General features: G+C 48.0%; 1 protein-coding gene across 1 annotated transcript in view; it reads right to left on the reverse strand.

Moving 5' to 3' along the window:
• The window catches only part of LOC137657811 (protein C1orf43 homolog), a 127,964-nt gene that overhangs the window by 64,245 nt on the left and 42,367 nt on the right, over positions 1-21,352 (reverse strand). Inside the window, exons 2-3 of the mRNA XM_068392339.1 lie at positions 17,038-17,251; positions 6,175-6,328 (exon numbers count right to left, since the gene is read on the reverse strand). Coding sequence (XP_068248440.1) covers positions 6,175-6,328; positions 17,038-17,187 — 304 coding nt within the window. The 5' untranslated portion in view covers positions 17,188-17,251. The remainder of the gene's footprint in view (positions 1-6,174; positions 6,329-17,037; positions 17,252-21,352) is intronic.

The raw sequence follows: 21,352 nt of genomic DNA on the forward strand, positions 1-21,352 counted from the left end.
AAAGGGTGATTGACTGGAAGCTGCCGATAGACGACTTTCAGGTCTGGTAAGACTATAAGCACCCTTTTCTGCAGCGGGGTCCTTATCTTCAGGAGGATAAACCTCCTGGACTCGTTGTTTCATTTGGACTTGTTGAGTGGCGATAAGTCCTGAATGACTGAATTTTCTTGAGTCCTTCTCGTAAACAAACAACGGCCTTCCCTGGAATTCGGTGGACTAAAGTTTCCTTACCACCTGTATGCTCTAGAGCTCTCAGGTAAACTCCTCCAGGAGGGTTTTGGATAATCGGAGGAGTAGAGGAAATGGTGGTAGAGATATCTCCACCTGTCAACTTAGTCCCATCTTGATTAGGCCATGGACCCAAGGATCGAAGGTCCAGCGATCCTAAAGGAATCTCCCTCCTACTAGAAGCATTCCTATGCTTCGACTGATCAGTAGGAATCTTTTTTCGACCATCTGTCTGTGATGTCTCGGTAAGTACAACTGGATCGTTGTTGAACCGCTCGAAATGGATGTCCAGACCTCTCGATCTTCCTTTTAGGTTGGGGACCCACAACCTTAGAAGATTCTCTTTTTGAAAGGATGCCCCACTTTTGGAGAAGTCCTACTTTCTCCGTAGAGGTGTTCTTAATCGCTTCCTTGACTACCTCATCAGGAAAGAAAACTACCTCATCAGGAAAGAGGTCTTTACCCAAGATGTTGGAAGATATTAGTTTTCTTGTATCGTGTTTCGCTGTTGCGTTAGCTAACACAAACTCCCTACATGATCTTCTAGCCTTTATAAAGGCATAAAGATCTTTTACCAAAGTAGCCATATGAATTTTGGCTAAAACCTTAAGCATGTCTGGGGTATCTTGATGAGCCGAACAGAACTCTATGTAGTTCTGTAGAGATAAGGAGGCTGCAAGTCTCTTCTTTGTTTCTTGTTCGCCCTGTAAGAGAAACTCAGATAATTTTGGAAGATTTTCTTTAAATTGTCGACTGGCGATATCCGCCTCAAGTCTTCCTACTGAAAAGGTGAAATGGGCCTCCTTCCAGTTCTTCTCCTGTCTGGGAAATGCTAGTGACAGAAGCTCGCTCTCTTTGAGTGTAGGACACGGTTTACCTGTCTCTATTGCCTCAGTGACATATCTGAAAGCCTTCTCCGTAAAGGGGAATGAAATTGAAGCAGGAGCAAGGAAGGAAGAGTGCTTGTTACCCGGTGTGGATACCTTCGACACCGAGTAACCCGCCTTATCTATGCAGCTTGATAGAATAGCCTGTGCTTTATCATTGTCGAGAATCATAACCTCCTTTGATTCCATTCCTTTTTCTGATGTTGGTTCATCCTTCAGTCTAATGAAACAGTTCGGGAAAGCGTCAAAGCTTGGCCAGAACTGGATTTTGTCCAAAGGAACAGCACCCATCTTCTCCGAGATGTAGAGTTTGCCGTTTAAAATCGGCATTAGCTCCGCAAACCTCCAGGGATTGGTTGTGGAGCATGTCAGAAGGTCTTGATCTACGAGTCTTTTGTACGACCCTTTAGGAGCGACAAGTGGAGCTTTACCAAGCTCTACCTTGCTTTTCGCTTCCTGCTTTGTGCTCTGCACAAATTTTCTACTAGATTCTTAACTTGGGCCCATAACTGGTTCATTCTATCTAAAAGAGGGTTAGAAGGCGGAGATATCAATGTCGTTGGCTCATGAGCCAGTTGGGATGGAGACAACTCCAACCCGACATTCTCCCCTTCTTCCCGTGGGCGCTTTTTGCCCTCCTTCCCGAAGGTTATCTGGCCATCGGGAAATGTACCTCGTGTCTGGGATACCACTATTTCCTTACTCGCTGTTGGAAATAGTAACCTACGCATCTTGTCATTAGGCAGGTAAGGTCCCGGAGAGATTTTCTGAAAGCCTCTCACCCAGTTGCGTTGTTTGAAACGAGCTGCATCCCTAGTCTCCACCGACTTGGGATTCTTGAAACCTTCGGACAATAGGGCCCCGACATACTTTGCAGGCCTGCGGGTTCCAATACTGCAGGTGTTCGGAAATAATATTGCAGGGGGCATGAAACCTGCATGCATTATGTCCGTAAAAACACTTACTCTTAGTTTTGCAGAAGACTGCAACACATGACATCTGGCGTTCCTCCTGTAAAGAAAGGAAAACAAAATGAGTATTCGATTGATTATCTCACTGATAACCAATAAATCAAAAGTCATATCTTAACAGAATAGCTTAGGATAGCAAGCTAAAAGGGATAGTAGGAGACACATACTTGTGTATCCCTTGCAAGCAAATGCTGGTACCTCCCCTCAGTATTAAGTGATAGGAATTTCCTTTTCGAAGGAATTCCAACTGAAAAAGGGGTTTTTTAACCCCTAGGGACAGGGAAGTGTATACTTCACTGTCCCTTTCATACTAAATACTGTGGGGTACGGAAGACTGATTTCTCAGTCAGCTTAACGAAGAAACACTATTCCTTCAATGTAAGATTGGCTGCAGCATAAGCTCACGTGAGGATACCCAAGATATGCTAGAAATAGTTACTGTATACTGTAGTTTTTTATTTGCAGTATGCACTATATTGCCATATACTGGCTACTGTATAATTATATATAGTATGGAAAGGAAAAACATATATTTGTATATATCCCACCCAACTTATTTGCTGTGACCCCCCTTACAAAATTAAAACATAGAGTTTCCTAATCATGGAGACTCGAGGATAAGGGCTCTGCCCTTTAAGGGTTAGGAGTGTAATCTCCAGTCCTTAAAATTTTAATATTGCAGGGTAATCTGAAGACTAATTACTAATCAGAATATTGAAGAATTAAATTCTTTCAATATGAGATTGGGTTCCACAAATATTTGGGTAGGATTTTCAAATATACTGGAAAAGCACTACTAGCATAAAATATACAGAAGCTTTCTATTTACAGTATATCCTATACTGTAAAATACTAACTACCTGTATAAACATATACTGTAGTACAGCCAGCATGTCGTCAGCATAGCTAGCTAATGCTAGCACATCTAACCTGCTAGCTAAAAGAAAAAGAGATAGCATGGAGAACAGGCTACCTAATACTGTATATACTGTATATACAGTAAAAGGGATCTAAAAGTCTACTATTACTACCTTCTCCAGAAAGAAGGTTCAAATGGAAGGGGAGAATATAAAATTCAAGCTTCCATCCAGCTACAGTACTGTCGCCGGCAAGGATCTGTCTAAACCTTGCCAGCCGGCACCGCTGGCCAGTACTGCCGGCCGGCAGTACCAGTACAGTCGGCGTGCTGCCGGTTGAGCAGGCACCATTCTGTGCCGGCCTGGTAGGCAGCACCCCGGCAGTAGCCACTGTTGCTAGCAGTTCAAGAAAGAACTGAAGAACCTTTATAAACAGAAGGGACTTCCCACTTACAGCCAACATGTCCAGCAGCTGCCCTAGTTACCTGCCAGCAGTCACCATGACTGCCGGCCGGCAGCAGCCATGATTGCCGGCCGGCAACCAAAGTGGCCGGCAGCTCACAGCTGTCATTACTGCCGGCCGACAGATGTTAAGACTGCCGGCCGGCAGCTATCAACTGAAAGAGGGGGAGTCTGGTTGATCCCGGCAACCCACCGGTAACAGTAAGGTTGCCGGGATCGCCAACATAAGGGGATAGAAGGGAAGGTAAAGAGGGTCCTGTGAAAGGTACAGCAGGAGCCGGCCTTAGCCTGTCCTGCCCCACCTAACAACTCCGTTCCTGTACTAGAACTATCCCAGGTGGCTAAAGAATTCTATTCCTTAGCCTAGGGATAGATTAATACAAATAAGAGGTTGGTAGCACCCTCGCCACCACCTCGAAAGGAAAGGAAACGGGGTTGGAGTGCCAGTGTCCCCTAAGCATAAGAAGAATCTATTCCTCAGCCTAGGGTCCACTAACACAGGACTAGTCTGCTAGGTCACAGGAAGAAGGGTCATATCGTACAGACCCTTCAGGAGTGGCCTAGGGAGGTCTAGCCTCCTATGTCGGTAGCCTAACGTAGCAAAAGAATTCTATTCAACTTGCCAGGTAGCTACCGACCACAGACTAAAAACTCTGAGATTCTGGCCAAAACCCGAAAAACCTGCATACGCGGTTACGGAGGAAGGGCAGAAAAAACCGTAGGAAAGTCATGCCTGAATTAAAAATTCGAGGCCGACCCGGTAAGGTTGTAGCCTGAGGCTACACTCAGAGGGAAGAGGGATTACCCTTAAACTCCCTTTTGAGAGGGGTAAAGTTCATCCAATTAAAAGAGATATCTATCTCTGCCTAATTGAAATCACCGTACACAAGGGTAATCGGGGAGTGTCTAACGTATAATAACACGCCTAGGTTAGGAACCTAGGCGAGACGAGATCTCGGTTACCTCACTCACCGAGACTCTAACTATACGATCGACATGGAAAGGAAAAATATGCACAATGTAAATATCTTTACAAGAGTATATTGCCTAAATAGCTAACATAATAAAATAATTAAATAATGATATATGAAGCTATTTAAAAACCGGGAGGTCGTTCTGCTAACTAAATAACATGCCCAACGAACGACAGCACTCATAGCGCCTCCGGTACAGGCTAGCTCTAAACACAATAAATTACTCAAATTTCACTGTGAAAAGGAAGCTAAAAAACTATTCATTGTAAAGACCCAATACTCAACTTTCCGAAGGCGAAAGAAGTCGAAGAATGCATAATAAATACTTGAAAATCGATCGAAAAGTTAGATCAACAGGGAACACCACTAAGCGAAATCGCTACAAAATTAGGAATGTCCGCCATCCTGGGAATGGCGCTCGGGTGGTTGTCAATAGTAGTACGGGAACGGGGGTAACCTTGTTACGGCCCCCTTCTATTCTTTTGCCACGTCCCCCCTCGAAGCGTTAACGCTGTTTGGGGTAGAGATTGCTATGTGATATATCAAGAATGCGTCCTCTGATATACGCGATATCCTTGAGAAAATTTAAGGATATTCGCTCCAGGAGTTAGAATTCTGGGACCCGAAGGGTAATTCTCTGGGAATATCACTGTAGTATATAATACTGTATATCCTTTAGAAGCTACCTTAGGAACTTCCATCAGGACGACATGGCTTGAGCCCAAAAAGCCAATTTTTTGTGCAATTGAAGAAGACACAGACCTAATGTGTTTCTCAAAAGTAAATTTGCCGTTGAGAATCACACCTAAAATTTTAAAAGAGTCATACAAATTTAAAGAAACATTATCAATACTGAGATCCGGATGTTGAGGAGCCATCGTCCTTGACCTACTTACAATCATACTTTGAGTTTTGTTAGGATTCAACTTCATACCCCATAATTTGCACCATGCACTAATTTTAGCTAAATCTCTATTAAGGGATTCACCAACCCCAGATCTAGATCTACATTCAGGGGATGGAATTGATGCAAAGAGAGTAGCATCATCTGCATATGCAACAAGCTTGTTTTCTAGGCCAAACCACATGTCATGTGTATATAGTATGAAAAGTAATGGGCCAAGAACACTACCCTGTGGAACACCGGATATCACATTCCTATACTCACTATGGTGCCCATCAACAACAACTCTTTGAGATCTATTACTTAAAAAATCAATAATAATGCTAAGAAACTATATAAAAAGCAACTGTAAAAGATACATTTATCAAATGTAGAGATGTAGGGAGAGAGCTTGGACTGAGTACCATATATTTCCCTGAATTAACCAACCTACCGGTAATTATAACCTTAGAAAAGAAAGATACTTTGAGGTAACGGTTAATATGACTAAAGACTCTTCTTCAGATATTCATAAAATCCAGAAGAGAAGTAAGCACTGGTCTTGAAGGCATATCATAGAGTAATACTAAATGAAGGAACAAAATAAGCGAGAGAATGTCTATCAACATGGGTTTCTTAGTAACTTTGAGCAATAAGCTTGAAGGAGTGACAAGATAATAACCAGTTTGAAAGGTACCCTTCACTCATGCGTAATCACAAGATTTTAGTTGTTAAAGATGTTGTCTTTCTGCTCCTTCAGTATTCATGTAAAATGCTACCACAATGCAATACTTTAGACTTGGCGCAAAGTAAGTTTAGTGGCTTGATACTTCAATAACAAGTGAAAATTAACAAAATTAACATACTGTGGTATTCCTTAATAGCATTCTTATATGCTGGCAAAAAACTTACCCAAGTATTTCATATTATCGACTGCTTTCATTCGGAAGTAATAAGGTGGAAGATCTCCATTTGCATGGCTATCAACTTCTAAAGTCAACAACTTCGGTTCGTAGTATATATCTGCAACACGGTCTAATCTTCTCTCAATTTCACGCCTCAATGTCTGAAAAATAAAGAAGCATGAAGATATTATCTAATCAGTTTAAATCAACATACATTTGATGATTTGCATGAGAGGCAATATTACCATATTTCATGATTATGAAAAAATTAAGATTTCTTCAAATTCTTAAACCAAATGACTTAATTTTTCCTAATACAGTACTGAGTATTTGTTCCGTAGCCGAAATACAAACCACGCTATTTACATTGGGTTTACCTTTTAGCGTAGCTGAAATGACGAACCAATAGTTTTTAACGAAGGTTAATTACCCCCGCGCTAGTTAGCGGGGGTAGGAGAAGGGTAGCTTGCTACCCCTCCCCCCCACACACCAGTGATTTGCTTCACTTCACTTTTGGCTCCGGCGATGAACAGACGTGTCTGTCCATCGTCCTCGTTGACAGCCTTTAATCTTTTTTCTGCTTTTTCTTTACAGTGTGTGTGTGTTTGAAGTTGACCACCTTTATTATTACTATGCGTACGTGCCCTGGAATTTCCGGCCGCCCTTGTGGTACCTTTATGTCGGCCACGGACACGGATCCTCACACCCTTTGCCCGCAGTGTCGAGGCCGACGGTGTGATCAGGAAAATATGTGTAGTGAGTGCAGGGAGTGGCCTGCCTCCCAGTGGGAGAGGTTTGGCCGCCGGCGTAAGAAGAAGTCCAAGAGAGACCGTTCTCCTTCCGAGGTTGCCTTGAAGGAGGAAGGTTCTCGGGACTCTTCTTTCGCCGCCCAAACCTCCTCCGAAGCTCCCCCTCGTTCGGCTCCTAAGGAGAGTCGGCCGAGTGGGAGCGCAGGCCTTAGTTCTGTTTCCCGACGTTGGGTGGGGGGAGAGGGCGTCGCCTCCCATAGCAGGGCGGTTCCTCCTCCTCCTCCGGGGGAGGTTATTGATGAATCTCTGTCTAATGATGATCTTTTTCAGATTTGGGCTTCCCTGGGGCTTAAGGGCTTGCCCTCCAGGGTTGCCCTGATTGACCTTGTCCAGTTGGGGGCCGCCGTTAAGCAGTCGCCGGTGATAGCAGAGGTAGATCCTCTGTCTATCGTCGACGTCGTGGTGGCAGAGGCCTCCGACGGGGCGGGGCAATCCTCTGCAGGTGCAGTTGGGGATGTTGGTGCTGACGGCTCTCTTCCCCCTTCTGTACATCCTTCGAAGGGGGAAGGGAGTCCTGCGGGCTCTTCTGCTGTCCAGCTTCCCTCTAAGGGGAGTGCTTTGACTGAGACTCCCCTTCGGAGGACTGATGGTCCTGACGATCTTCCTCGTGGCCGCCTTCTCCGTAAGGCTCACCGTCCGCTGCGTCGCAAGGGCCTCCCGTCTCCTTATAAGGGTGTTAAGAGGCGCCTTTTTGGATCTTCTTCCTCCGAAGGGGACTCTCTTCGCCGTAAACAGCCTGCAGCTCCAGCTTCATTAGACCTTTCTGGGGATCGGTCTCCTACGCCTGCTAGACCTTCACCTTCTGGGGCAGATGTTCAGCAACATGACCTCGTCATCCGATGAGCAACGGTCCCTTCGGGGCAAAGGGATTCTTCCCTTTCACGTGCAGTGTTAGCGCACAGGCGCTCTCCTACTCGTCAGCGCTCACCTGTTCGTCAGCGATCTCCTGCTCGCCGGCTCTCTCCTGATGTTCGCCCTTCTTCTCGCCAGCGCTCTCCTGAGGACATCCTTCAACCTGTTGTTCCTGAAGAGCGCGCCAGCGTTCCCCTGCTTGCCCTTCTGCTGTGTTAGCGCACAGGCGCTCTCCTGCTCGTCAGCGCTCTTCTGATCGTCAGCGCTCTCCTGTTGGTCAGCGCTCTACTGAGGATCATCGCCCTTCTGCTCGCCAGCGCTCCCCTGTGGTCTCCGAATATCCTGCAGTTCCTGTTGTGCACCCCGCGCGCCATCAGTCTCCTGAGCGCCCTCGCGATCCTCAGCTTGTTCCTGCACAACATCGCCCGCGTTCTCCAGCGTGTGTTTCTAAGACACTTGTTCGCCCACGCGCTTCCTGTTCCTGTTCGTGAACGCGCCGCGCCGACTGTCCCTTCACAGGATTCCACACGTCGCCCTCTTGCTCGCCAGCGATCACCAGCTCGCCAGCGATCACAGACGATTCAACAGTCGCCTGCTCGTCAGCGATCACCTGACCATCGGCGATCTCCGGACCGTCCGCGTGACCCCTCGCCTGCGGGCATGCGTTCTCCAACGCGCCGTCGCCCAGAGGTTCTGGAAGGACATGGTTCGCCCTCTGCTTGCTCGCACTCGCGCGATCGTTCGCCTGCGCGACCTACGCGCTATCGCTCGCCAACGCGTCACCAAGCGCCAACCCGCCATCGCTCGCCTGCGCGCCAGCGTTCGCCAGCGCACCACCGATCGCCTGCTCGCAATCGCTCTCCTTCGCGCTACAGGTCTCCTGACCAACGTCGCCAGCGATCTTCAGAACGTTCTCACTCTCCCACGCGGCAACGCGTTCCCTCGCCATCGCGCCAACGCATTCGTTCACCGGCTCGCCCGAGCGCTCGTTCACCTGTACGCCCTCGCCCCCACTCGCCTGCGCGCCCGCGGGACCGCTCGCCTGCGCGACCGCTCGCCTGCGCGACCGCTGGCCTGCGCGACCGCTGGCCTGCGCGACCGCTGGCCTGCGCGACCGCTGGCCTGCGCGACCGCTGGCCTGCGCGACCGCTGGCCTGCGCGACCGCTCGCCAGCGCGACCGCTGGCCTGCGCGCCCACGCGACCGCTCGCCTGCGCGCCCACGCGACCGTTCGCCTTTGCGCGACCACCGTTCGCGCCGAATTTCACAGCCAGTGACAGCAGCAGGGACGCGTGTTCCCAGACAGCGCTCTGGATCGCCTCCATCTAAACGCAGGACTGTTGTGCAGGACAGGGAAGACACTTCAGAGGTCAGTGCGTCTTTCTTCCCCCTTTCCTTTTCAGGCAGGTCCAGTGGTGTCCACTCCGAAGGATCACCCGATCCCTTTTCCTCCAGCGAGGATTTCGGACTCTGTGTCCGTGGAACAACAGACTTGGTTTGGTCCTCTGATGCGGGCGTTAGTGAGGGTAATGAAGCCAGCACTCGCCGATCAGGGCAACAAACCAACGGCTGCCTCACCTACGCTGAAGAGAAAGAGAGGAGTGGACTTCGTGGCGACTTCCCCCAGGGAGAAGTTGGTTCCTAGGAGGTCTGTCGGGAAGGCCCCTTTCCTGGCGCAAGCGTTTTCTCCTTCTCCCGTGGACGAGGCTTTTCCGTCCTCGGGTGAGTCCAGTGAAGCGATAGTCTTCCCCTCAGCACCAAGGGGGGAGCCTTCTCTTCATGGAGGAGAATCGTCTCGTGCGGAAGGGGCTCTTCGAACCTCTTTGTTGGGATCCTGTATCCCTCCCAGGAGGGAACCCAAGGACTCCAAGACCATTCCGAAATCGTCAAGGATTCGCCAGGAACACGCGGCTCCCCGGGGGAACGTCCACGCTTCGCCCCAGGAAGAGATTCCGGGGACAGGAGACTTAGCTGCCAGCCCGCAAGGAGGAGATCAGCAGGAATCTGAACATGCCTTCTGGCAGGTCCTGAGCCTAATGAGGCAACTCAACGGGTTCATGGACCCCGTGATCGCCCCCCGAGAAGGCAAGGACACAGTCTTGGACGAAGTGTTCGACGTTCAGAAAGCCCTTAAGTCCAGTGCGGCTCTGCCCTGGTCTCGGGGTCTGAAGAGCGCCAGAGCCGGGGCCAACGCCCAGCTCGCGATTCTTGCCTCCTCCAGTCGTTCCTCTGCCGGGAACAAACTCATCCCTCCTCCTCGTCTCCAGCAGAGGAGGTGTTTTGAGATCTTGGGTGAGTCCAGTCTCGCTCTTCCTCTCCATCACTCCGTGGAGGAGCTGGCTAAGGGAGTTCCCCTCGAGATGCTCTCTGCCCGGCAGGTGTCGTTCTCGGCGTCGGAGATCCTGAGCCATGAGAAGGTAGCGAAGTGCGCCATGCAGGCCACTTCGTGGTTGGATATATGGCTAGGAACTCTGGGCATCCTATTGCGCTCCGAGGACTTGTCTAAGGAGACCAATAGGAAGGCCCTGGAGACCTTCTTACTCTCGGGCACCCGCTCCATCGAGTTCCTGGCGCACCAGGTCATCACCCTGTGGGCCAACTCGGTGTTGAAGCGGCGCGATGCGGTAACCGAGAGATTCCACCCGAAGGTCCCCGCCGTGGATGTCTGTAGGCTCAGACATGCTTCCCTTCTTGGGGAGAATCTGTTCGAGCCACAGGATATGGAGCGAACGGCTGAGAGGTGGAGGAAATCTAGGACTCCCTCCTCCATAGGGCCCTTACAGCTCGGCCCTATAAGCCTCCAGCTCCGCCGCAACAGCAGCAGCAGTCTCGTAAGGCTCCGAAGCAGGCACCGGCAGTTAAGAAAGTGTTAGTCTCCCCTCGAACGCAGCTGAGTATGAATGTGACGCTCTTGTTCCGGCCTCTGCATATGGCCGACGCACATTAGCTCTAATCTCAGATTGCTAAAATAAACACAGCCCTATATAGAGTCACTGTAATCACAAAACAAAGTCACTGCCAGTGTATACATCCAAACAAAGTTATGGTTCACAACTGCTAACGAACTTGGTTACGATGAACACAAACACTTCTTGCATTGTCCAGGCCGGTTGGATAAGTTCACTAAATGATCAAAATTCACTTATGGCAAATCAATCACTGCACCATCTTAGTTATTATTAGATATAGAATAAATAAGGTTTTCACAGAAACACTTTCGTAAGTTCTTAAGCCATATACTAAGTGAAAATAATCAAAACAAACGTAATACACTGGCGGAGCTGTGAATAGTGGCGGGCTACGGGAAAGACTGCTTGCAATAATACCAGATAATTAAAATATGAAATGCATGCCACATGAGATAATATAAATGCTACATAGTATTCCCTAAGCTATGCGACGCAGCATTTTAAGACGCCTTCATGACAGCCATTGTGGAGTGGAGGCGACTAAGCGTCGGGCTAAGCAGACTGTATATTGGCCTGGTATTAATTCAGACATAGCAAATACTGTCCATGCCTGTGAGCCATGTCAGATAATGCAGCCAAGCCAACAGCAGGAACCACTATTATGCAACGAAAACCCCTCTCGTCCCTTCGAATCAGTATCGGCTGATTTCTTCAGTGTTGCTGGGAAATCTTTCCTGGTGTATGTTGACAGACTATCTGGATGGCCTGTAGTTGTAAAATTTGGTACCAATACTACAGCGGAAGTAACAACACGACACTTCAGTCACATCTTCCGAGACTTAGGTGTTCCAGTAAGGCTGAGGACAGATGGTGGACCTCAGTTCACCAGCTCAGAATTCAAGAATTTTCTTACCCGATGGGGTGTTCAACATGTGATATCCACACCTTACTATCCCCAAAGTAATGGCCATGCCGAAGCAGCCGTGAAGAAGGTCAAACATTTTATCCTAAAAGTAGCACCTTCTGGGAACATCGACACCGAAGATTTCGACAAAGGATTATTGGAAATACGGAATACTCCTAACTATGCTGGCCTTTCTCCAGCGCAGATATTATATGGCCAAGCCCTTCGATCATGCATCCCAGCCCATGCATCATCATTCAAGCAGGAATGGCAAGAAAAAGCAAATGAATATGACCTTCGTGTAGCATCACATACAGAAGCAGCCAAAATAAGGTACGACAGCCATGCACACCCTTTGGAACCACTCAAACTCAATGATAATGTCCGTATCCAAGACCCTATCTCCAAGCGATGGGATAAGACTGGCATTATTATGGGCATTGGTAGGTCACGAGACTACCACGTGAAGTTACCCTCAGGAAGAATATTATGGCGTAACCGCCGTTTCTTACGCCCTGTACCTCATTCTCCTTCACATTTGCCTGACGAGACACAGCAATCTCCAAAGAAGAAGGGTGTTGTCCCTGATACTAGTCAACAACAGCAAAGTGGCACTCAAGCTGAGTATCGGCGTTCACCGAGACGCCATACCCGTTCATATAGCTCATTGAACGCAAAGGGGAGGGGGAGGTGATGGATTATCATTATAATTATTTCCATATATATGATTACTGTATCATTGTTATATGTACCTTTATTGCTAATACACATTCAGCATATATGTTGTGTTAGGAATACATGTATGCAAGTATTCTCGTTTATTGGAGCTTAGGGAATACTATGTAGCATTTATATTATCTCATGTGGCATGCATTTCATATTTTAATTATCTGGTATTATTGCAAGCAGTCTTTCCCGTAGCCCGCCACTATTCACAGCTCCGCCAGTGTATTACGTTTGTTTTGATTATTTTCACTTAGTATATGGCTTAAGAACTTACGAAAGTGTTTCTGTGAAAACCTTATTTATTCTATATCTAATAATAACTAAGAGTGTCTAAGCCCCAGCCCTTTCCAGCCAAGGTCAAGAGGGGCGGCAAGTCCTCCAGGGGAGGCAAGACTCCTAGGGGTAGCGGCCGCAAACCCTAGGGGTGGCAGTCCCCCTGCGTGTCCACCTGTGGGGGGATGCCTTCAGCGTTGCGTCCGCAGGTGGCAGCAACACGGGGCCGATGCTTGGACGGTTTCAGTGATCGGCCAAGGCTATCGCGTCCCGTTCACAACATCTCAACCTCCCCTGACAGCGAATTCAGTGTCGTTGAGCTCCTATGCCACGGGATCGGCAAAGGGGCTGGCCCTTCGGGCCGAAGTCGAGACCATGCTCAAGAAGGGTGCTCTCCAGGAGGTCGTCGACGGCTCCCCAGGCTTCTTCAGTTGACTCTTTCTTGTAAAGAAGGCGTCTGGAGGCTGGACACCTGACATCGACCTCTCAGCTCTGAACGGGTTTGTCAAGCAAACCCGGTTCAGCATGGAGACAGCGGACACAGTCAGACTTGCGGTGAAACCACAAGACTTCATGTGCACACTGGATCTAAAGAACGCATACTTCCAGATCCCAATCCATCTGTCTTCCAGACAGAACGGTGGGAAGGCGTACACGTCGATGTTGTCCCACCGTTGCTGGAAAGCATCTTGCCAGAGTGCCTTGGGGTCTGGGACTGGGGAGCAGTACAGAGGCAGCTTGAAATTCAACGCTGTCGCGAACAGGTCCACGGTCGGGGAACCTCACAAAGTCAGAGCTGAGAGGTCGATGACAGGACTTTGAGGTTCCCCGACCAGTTGAAGGTGCTGTGTTTCGGTCTCTCCACAGCTCATCAGGTGTTCACCAGAGTGTTCACCCTGATTTCATCTTGGGCGCACAGGAACGGCATTCGTCTCCTTCGTTATCTGGACGACTGGCTGATCCTAGCAGACTCGGAGTCGACCCTTCTTCGGCACCGAGACAGGCTTCTAGGTCTTTGCCAGGATCTGGGGATCGTGGTAAACCTCGAGAAGTCCTCTCTGCAGCCGTCCCAACGACTGGTTTATCTAGGCATGCTGATAGACACCAATCTCCACAAAGCCTTTCCATCAGACGACAGGATAGCAAGGCTGAGGAGGGTGGCGGAACCCTTCCTCAGGCGAGAAGAGCTCCCCCGCCCAGTCGTGGTTGCGTCTCTTAGGTCACCTATCCTCCCTAGCTCGTCTGGTTCCAAACAGCCGCCTCAGGATGAGATCCCTGCAGTGGCAGCTCAAGTCCCGGTGGAATCAAGGATCCGATTCCCCGGACATTCTGATCCCGATAGGATCTTTGGAACGGACGGACTTGCGGTGGTGGCTAGTCGACGAGAACCTGCGGAAGGGAGTGAGTCTTCTCGTCCTCCCCCCGGGATTTACTCTGTTTTCGGACGCGTCAAAAGAAGGGTAGGGGGCACACGTTCTAAACCAGAGGACCTCAGGCCTTTGGTCAGAATCAGAAAAGTGCCTGCACATCAACCTGCTAGAGTTGAAGGCGTCTTTCTGGCTCTTCAACAGTTCCAACGGACCATGGCGGGTCACTCCGTGGTGGTGATGAGCGACAACACCACGGTAGTGGCTTATATCAACAAGCAGGGAGGCACTTTTTCGCAGCAGCTATCCCATCTTGCAGTAGAGATTCTGAGGTGGACCGAAGTCCACTCGATAACCCTATCAGCTCGCTTCATTCCTGGCAAGAGGAATGTGCTCGCCGACAGTCTGAGCAGGGCCTTGCAGATAGTGAGTACCGAGTGGTCTTTGGATCCTCAGATAGCCAACAAAGTCCTGACTTTGTGAGGTTCCCCGACCGTGGACCTGTTCGCGACAGCGTTGAATTTCAAGCTGCCTCTGTACTGCTCCCCAGTCCCGGACCCCAAGGCACTCTGGCAAGATGCTTTCCAGCAACGGTGGGACAACATCGACGTGTACGCCTTCCCACCGTTCTGTCTGATGAGAAGGGTGCTCAACAGGACCAGACTATCGGTCAACTGTTCAATGACTCTAGTAGCTCCGCTATGGCATCACGCGGAATGGTTCCCGGACCTTCTGCAGCTCCTGACGGAGCTCCCGAGGGAACTTCCTCCACGACACGAGCTTCTCAGAAAACCCCACTCCAACGTCCCTCACAAGGCCGTGGCCTCGCTTCGGCTTCACGCCTGGAGAGTACCCAGAGTCTCCTCACGGAGAGAGGCTTTTCGCAACAGGTTGCGGAGAGAATGTCTCGGCACCTGCGAAGGTCCTCTGAGGGAGTCTACCAGGCGAAGTGGAGAGTCTTTTGTGGTTGGTGTCGTGGGAGGGGTATCTCTCCACTCGATGCCACTATTCCAGCAATAGCGGACTTCCTCGTTTATCTGCAGGAGGAAATGCGCCTTTCTGTCTCAGCAGTGAAAGGCTATCGCTCAGCCTTAAGCTTGGCCTTCAGGCTGAAAGGCGTGGACATTTCTTCCTCGCTAGAACTCTCTCTACTCATACGTAGCTATGAGCTTACCTGCCCCCAGTCGGAAGTGAGACCTCCTCCTTGGAACGTGGTTCGGGTCCTCAGGGCTCTTAAGAGACCTCCCTTCGAACCATTACGCCAGGCCTCCGATCGCCACCTGTCTTGGAAGACGGCTTTCCTGCTCGCTTTGGCTTCGACCAAGCGGGTTAGTGAACTTCATGGTCTCTTGTACGACATCGCCCATTCAAGGGGATGGGGGGAGGTAACGTTCAGGTTCGTCCCTGAGTTTGTAGCCAAGACTCAGAATCCTGGAGTGCCGGATCCTCGGTTCGACTCTTTCAGGATCGCGAGTCTCCGCTCTGTAACAAGCGACCTAGACCAGCTGCTACTATGTCCAGTGAGGTGTCTGAGGCACTACTTGAAGAGAACGGCTGCAGTCCGTCCTCAAGTGCGAGCATTGTTTGTGAGCACAGGCAGGACTAAGAGGAGGGTCACCAGGAACACTATCTCAGCTTGGATTCGAAGGGTTATCCACCATGCCTTGAATCCAGACCCTCCTCCGTCACGTCGCCCTAGGGCACACGATGTCAGGGGTGTTGCTACGTCCCTGGCCTTCAAGAGAAACTTCTCTGTGACGCAGGTGCTTCAAGCTGGGGTCTGGAAGCGTCAGACAACCTTCACAGCCCACTACCTGCAAGACGTGACCCACAGGAGCCTCGATACGTTTTCTATCGGCCCTGTGGTGGCTGCACAACAGCTGGTCTAACCTCAGGCTCCTTTATGTACAAGTAGCAGTAGGTTGAGGGCGTTGTTACCCGGTTTTAGTCTGCGTGAATGAAAGAGTATGTCTAACCCTTACTTCTTTCTTCATTCTCCCCTCTCTTGGGGAAGCAGCATCCTGGTCCTCGCATAGCTGACCTCGACCTCTGCAGGTAACCCATGCTTCCTTGTGCTCCTAGTATTAAGCTTAATACTGTTGCGTCCCCCATACCCTGACGAGGTGGTATTGGGAACGTCCTATCCTAGATTCCTATCTAAAGGTCTCAAGGTCAACTTCATAGGACGAGTCACACCTTCCTCCACACACAACTTATGTAGGCCACTCGTTCCTAGCGAAGCAAGGAACTTGTGAGGTGCAGGGGCTCTTTCTCTTAAGTGCTACTCACTGAGGGATTGAGTCCCCGGGCAAAGCCGAAGTCAGTAAGGCTGGGGACTTTCCACCCTTCCTAAGGGGTAAGTCACCCAATGTAAATAGTGTGGTTTGTATTTCGGTTACGGAACAAATGACAAATTCGGAGATAATTTGTATTTTTCCTAACCATACAAACCTTAGCTATTTACACATATTTGCCAGCCAACCCTGGCCCCCAAGTCAAGTCCTACCTCTAAGTGAAGTGAAGCAAATCACCGGTGTGTGGGGGGGAGGGGTAGCAAGCTACCCTTCCCCTACCCCCGCTAACTAGCGCGGGGGTAATTAACCCTCGTTAAAAACTATTGGCTCGTCATTTCAGCTACGCTAAAAGGTAAACCCAATGTAAATAGCTAAGGTTTGTATGGTTAGGAAAAATACAAATTATCTCCGAATTTGTCATTTTGCATATGCTTTAATCTGCAATTACCAAAACAGTTGATTAACTAATCTACAAGTATGCACTTGAGGTAAGAATACCCTATAGTGTAAAGGGTATATGCTATTTTAACATTCCATTTAGTTATATATTTATTCACATGAGTTAATGGTACAGTATTTGAATGTTATTTACTGTACCAGAGTAGATATACTTTTCAATTATTCTTAAAAAATTTTGGTAGCTGGGAATACTACATGAAGAATCCCTGTATATACAGTACAGTGATAAAATGATTATCTATAAATACCTGGGTGTAAAAACTACAAATAATAATTACCTTTTTGGCCTCTGAACCTGGTATATGCGGATCCCTCTTGGATCTGTCTCTTATTCGACCAACTTGCCGTTTCAGACAGGTAATAATCAGAAATATTGTAAAGATGATCACAACGATGAACATGAGTGTCATTGCTTCTGCAGTAGGCATTTTTGAAGTGATAAGTTTTTTCGTCTTTAATTCTATGAAATAAAGTTTTGGGGTCTTGGGAAAGCTGAAAATTAAAATAAAATTAATGAAGTAAACCATTAAAAAAATTTTGCCCCTACTGAAATAAAATAGAAACCCTTCATTATTTCCTGAATTTTCTTGCTCTAATCATCTATTCAATTATTCTGAAGATAATAAAAAAAATTCACTAATGAAATTAAGTTAACACTTTTACTGTTTTAGTTTAGTTTTTCTCTTTATGGGGCTACAGTAGATGTAAATTTTTATTTTGCCTTAATTATACATTCTTTCTCTCAGAAATGAACTGTTTACCCAAAAGTTGATCAATGTACAGTACTGTAATTACTGCCATTTGCGTAACAATACTTTTTACATACAGCCTTATCAATTCAACACATTTTTTAGTTTTGAGAAAAAATCAATACCAAATTTGTTTTTTTGGGATCAGGCCATGTCAGGACCTGATGGAAGGTTCCTTTAGTAGCTTCCTATGGGTATATATGACTACAGTGGATATTCCCAGAGAATTAAACTAAAGGTTTCCAAAATTCTAACTTCTGGCGCAAGTACCCTTAAGGTTGTCCTTTAGGATATCGCATAATAACAGGGGACGTATTCTTGACACGCCACATAGCTATCTGCACCCCACATAGCGTTTACGCTTCGATGGGGGAATTAGTGGCAAGATATGGGAGGAGCCGTTACAAAGTTCTCCTCCTCCGTTACTGTTATGGGTACTCGGATGACGTCATATGCGACGCCATCTTGGCTGACGTCATCACCGCCCGCCAACTCCATTCCTTTTGTAGTAGCGTGTTTGACCAGGTGTTTTTCCCAGTTGTTTCGCTATTTACTGCAGCCATGTCGCAATCTTCAGCCTCTTCTGTCTCTGGAAAGTTGAGTATTTAATTCTTATACTGTATAAATTAGTTCTGGCCTTAAAGTAACGCTTTTTTATCGAAATATACTGTGTTTTGTGGCGGAGCTATTGCCTAACCAGAGGCGTCGCCGACGCTGTCGTTCGCATCGTATGCTTTATTTAGCTGGCCAGAACGACTGTCCTGGTTTCTTAACTAATTATCAGTATTAGTTATTTAGTCTTCATTGCTAGGAATTAGTTATATTATGCCGATAGTATTCCTTAATTTCGGCGAGTGTAGGTAGCCGATTTTATGATGCTAGAGATGCTAGCCTAGGCACTTTAGTTTACTTTTGTGCCTGATATAATATGTGTTCCTGGTGTTATTTTAATTAAATGAAGATATTAGGCAATTATACATATAAGATTCAGTGATTGCACATGGGTTTTCCTCCTTCTAGGAAGTATACAAGGGGTTTTGATGATCAAGGTAGTCGATTCCCCTGCACCTAACCTAATAGCTTAGGGACTTTAGTATACTCTCGCACCTCCCCGGTTACCTTTACATACAAGGTAATCTCTCCTCCCTCTGAGGTAGCCTAGGCTACATCCTAGCGCTCCTTACCTTGAATTGTGATTCTGGTAAGGTTAGGCTAGGATTTTCTTTCCCTTCCCAGAGCCATAGTACATGAGCTTTGAGTTCGGGTCAGAACCTCAGAATACCCGTCGTTTGCCCCCAGCTACCCCAATAGGTGAATGAACTCTCCTATTGGTTCCCGCTGGGTTACGAAACCCTTCCTCCCTGTGGCCTAGTGACTTGTCCTGCGCTTGCCTACCCTGGGCTAGGAGATATGCATTCCCTAGACTAGGTTAAGCAGGCTTAAGGATTCTGTTTCTTTATAGTTTGGGACAGCCTGTCAATGCCATTCCCTAACTGTACTAACCCACCCTAGGCTGGAGAACGAACTCTCCCTATACCTGGGGTGGTGCCGGTACCGAAAGAGTCCCCTTTAGGGTGTCGGGGAAGGCTTACACCAACCCCTACACCCCTACACAGGACCCTTTCCCTCCCCCTCTGTCCTTTGGTGATGGCCTAGCCATCACACCCCAGTCCACCGTCCTACAATTCACTGAATACCGATGGGTTGTGGGGTCGGCCCGGTCTTTTCGCCTGCTGGGCCAAGCCGTTTAGCTTCCCTTGCATGATACTGCTATGGGATAGCATAGCGGCAGGTCTATCGCCGGCGGGAGACCTCCCTGCTGTCATAGAGCATTCTTCGGTCCTCCCTTGGATCGCCACCCGCAGCCTTAACCGACCGACAGCTGAGCTACGATTGGATGGAAGGCCTGATCATAATATGTTCTTCCTTCCATTTGAACCCTCCTTCTTGAGGAAGGCAAGGTTAGGGTAGTGAGCTGCCGCCCTCCCCTCCCCTTCCTTCACTGCTTTCTCTTTCTCTCCGATCTAGTGCCGGCCCACTGTCGCACGACTCTGCCGGCAGTGTAGCCTAGGTCTCCTCTCAGTCACATGGAACGATGACAGGTTAGGTGTACCTTCAGTCGGTTGCCTGCCAGCCGCCGGCGGCCCCCGGCATGTCACCGACAATGCTTGGGGTTGTCTCCCTTTCCCTGCCACATAGAATGATGGTTGGAATGGGTTACCCTCCGCCGGCGGTGCGCCGGTGGCCGGCATGCCTCCAGCAGTCCGGCGGGACGCCGGTGCGCTGGCTCCACCTAATTTACATGTTGCGACAGTGGACCATCCTCTTGCACTAACCCTGCCGGCAGTGCGCCGGCAGTGTCTGTTGCATGGCTGTATACAGTAGCCAGTACATCTGTGGTATAGTACATACCCTAGACAGAAAACTATGGTGTATAGTTATGCAATAGCTAATTTTCTAGCATACTCTGTGCATCCATGCGCAATCCCTTGCCGGGACCTACTTGAATTGGGGATTAATATTCTCCCCTTTTCTTTATGCTGATTGGTCATCGGCTCTCCCCTTTCACCGGTACTAATCCCTTGGAGGAAGTGCTACTTACGCTACTCTAAGCCTGCGGGCTAGATTCCTCCTTAGGGCCTACCTTGATGGAAGCCCTAGAATTAGTAGTGGAGAAAGGTTGCGGCAATTGGCTGGGCGGGATTCATAAGTATGTGTCTTTCCTATTTCACTTCCAGCTTACCTATCCTAAGCTTACACTTGGAAAGGAATCTTATATTATAATTAAAATTACATTAAGGCTAATCTAAAATTATTCCAAGTCTAACATATAGACTCCCGCATACTCATGTACCCTTTCTTTCTTTACAGGAGGAGTACATCCGGTGTGAGAGCGCCTTCTGCAGCGTTCGGCGCCGTGATTTCTACGGCCATCTGGCGTGTTGAACCCACGCCAGCTGCTCCGTCAACCAGGGATCTCTGAGGTACTGGGACCCGCAGATATGCACGACATGCAAGGACCTGCTCAACGAGGCGTTCGAGGCTCCCAAGTCTGCGGAGTCAAGGGACATAGCAAGTGGGAGTGTGGTTTCCGAATGAACGCCACAGGGCCTTACCATCCTAGTTAGAAGATGAGAGCTATGCTCTTCCCTAACATTTGCGGATGGGTTGTAGGACATAATGCCGACGGACATTATGCCGACGGACATAATGTCGACGGACATAATGTCGATGGACAAAATGTCGACGGACAAAATGTAGACATTTGTTAGAGTAGGACAAAATGTCGATGGACGTAATGTTAACGAGCATTATAATAATAGTGATAATAATAATAATAAACATAATGATAATATTACTACTACTACTACTACTACTAATAATAATAATAATAATAATAATAATAATAATGATAATAATAATAACTTTTTTTTATGCTAACGAAAGATAACACTTTTGTTGTATACATATTTGCCAAAGCTCAGTTGTTGTTTATTTATTTTTCCAACACCGGTAATTGTCTAGTTTTGCTTTGCAAACAATTTAATGACTCAAACTTATGTATTCTAAACGATAAGACTTTTCAAATTCTCAACGAATAAAGAAATTTCAAATTTTATTATTTCTCCAAGATCTGCAGTATAGTGAAACCATTTTTTCGGCCTGCCCATAGCTATAATGGATATAACATAACAAAAACTAACAAAGGCCGCAAAAAACTTCTTTACTCAACGTCTAACAATCTAAGAATGTTAGAAACCTATTCAACATGGCTTTGCGATGGGACGTTTGATTCTCCTCCTGTTGGGAAGCAACTGTATACTATTCATGCCCTTGTTACAAA

Source organism: Palaemon carinicauda, chromosome 18, assembly GCF_036898095.1.
Source record: "Palaemon carinicauda isolate YSFRI2023 chromosome 18, ASM3689809v2, whole genome shotgun sequence".
Taxonomy (NCBI): domain Eukaryota; kingdom Metazoa; phylum Arthropoda; class Malacostraca; order Decapoda; family Palaemonidae; genus Palaemon; species Palaemon carinicauda.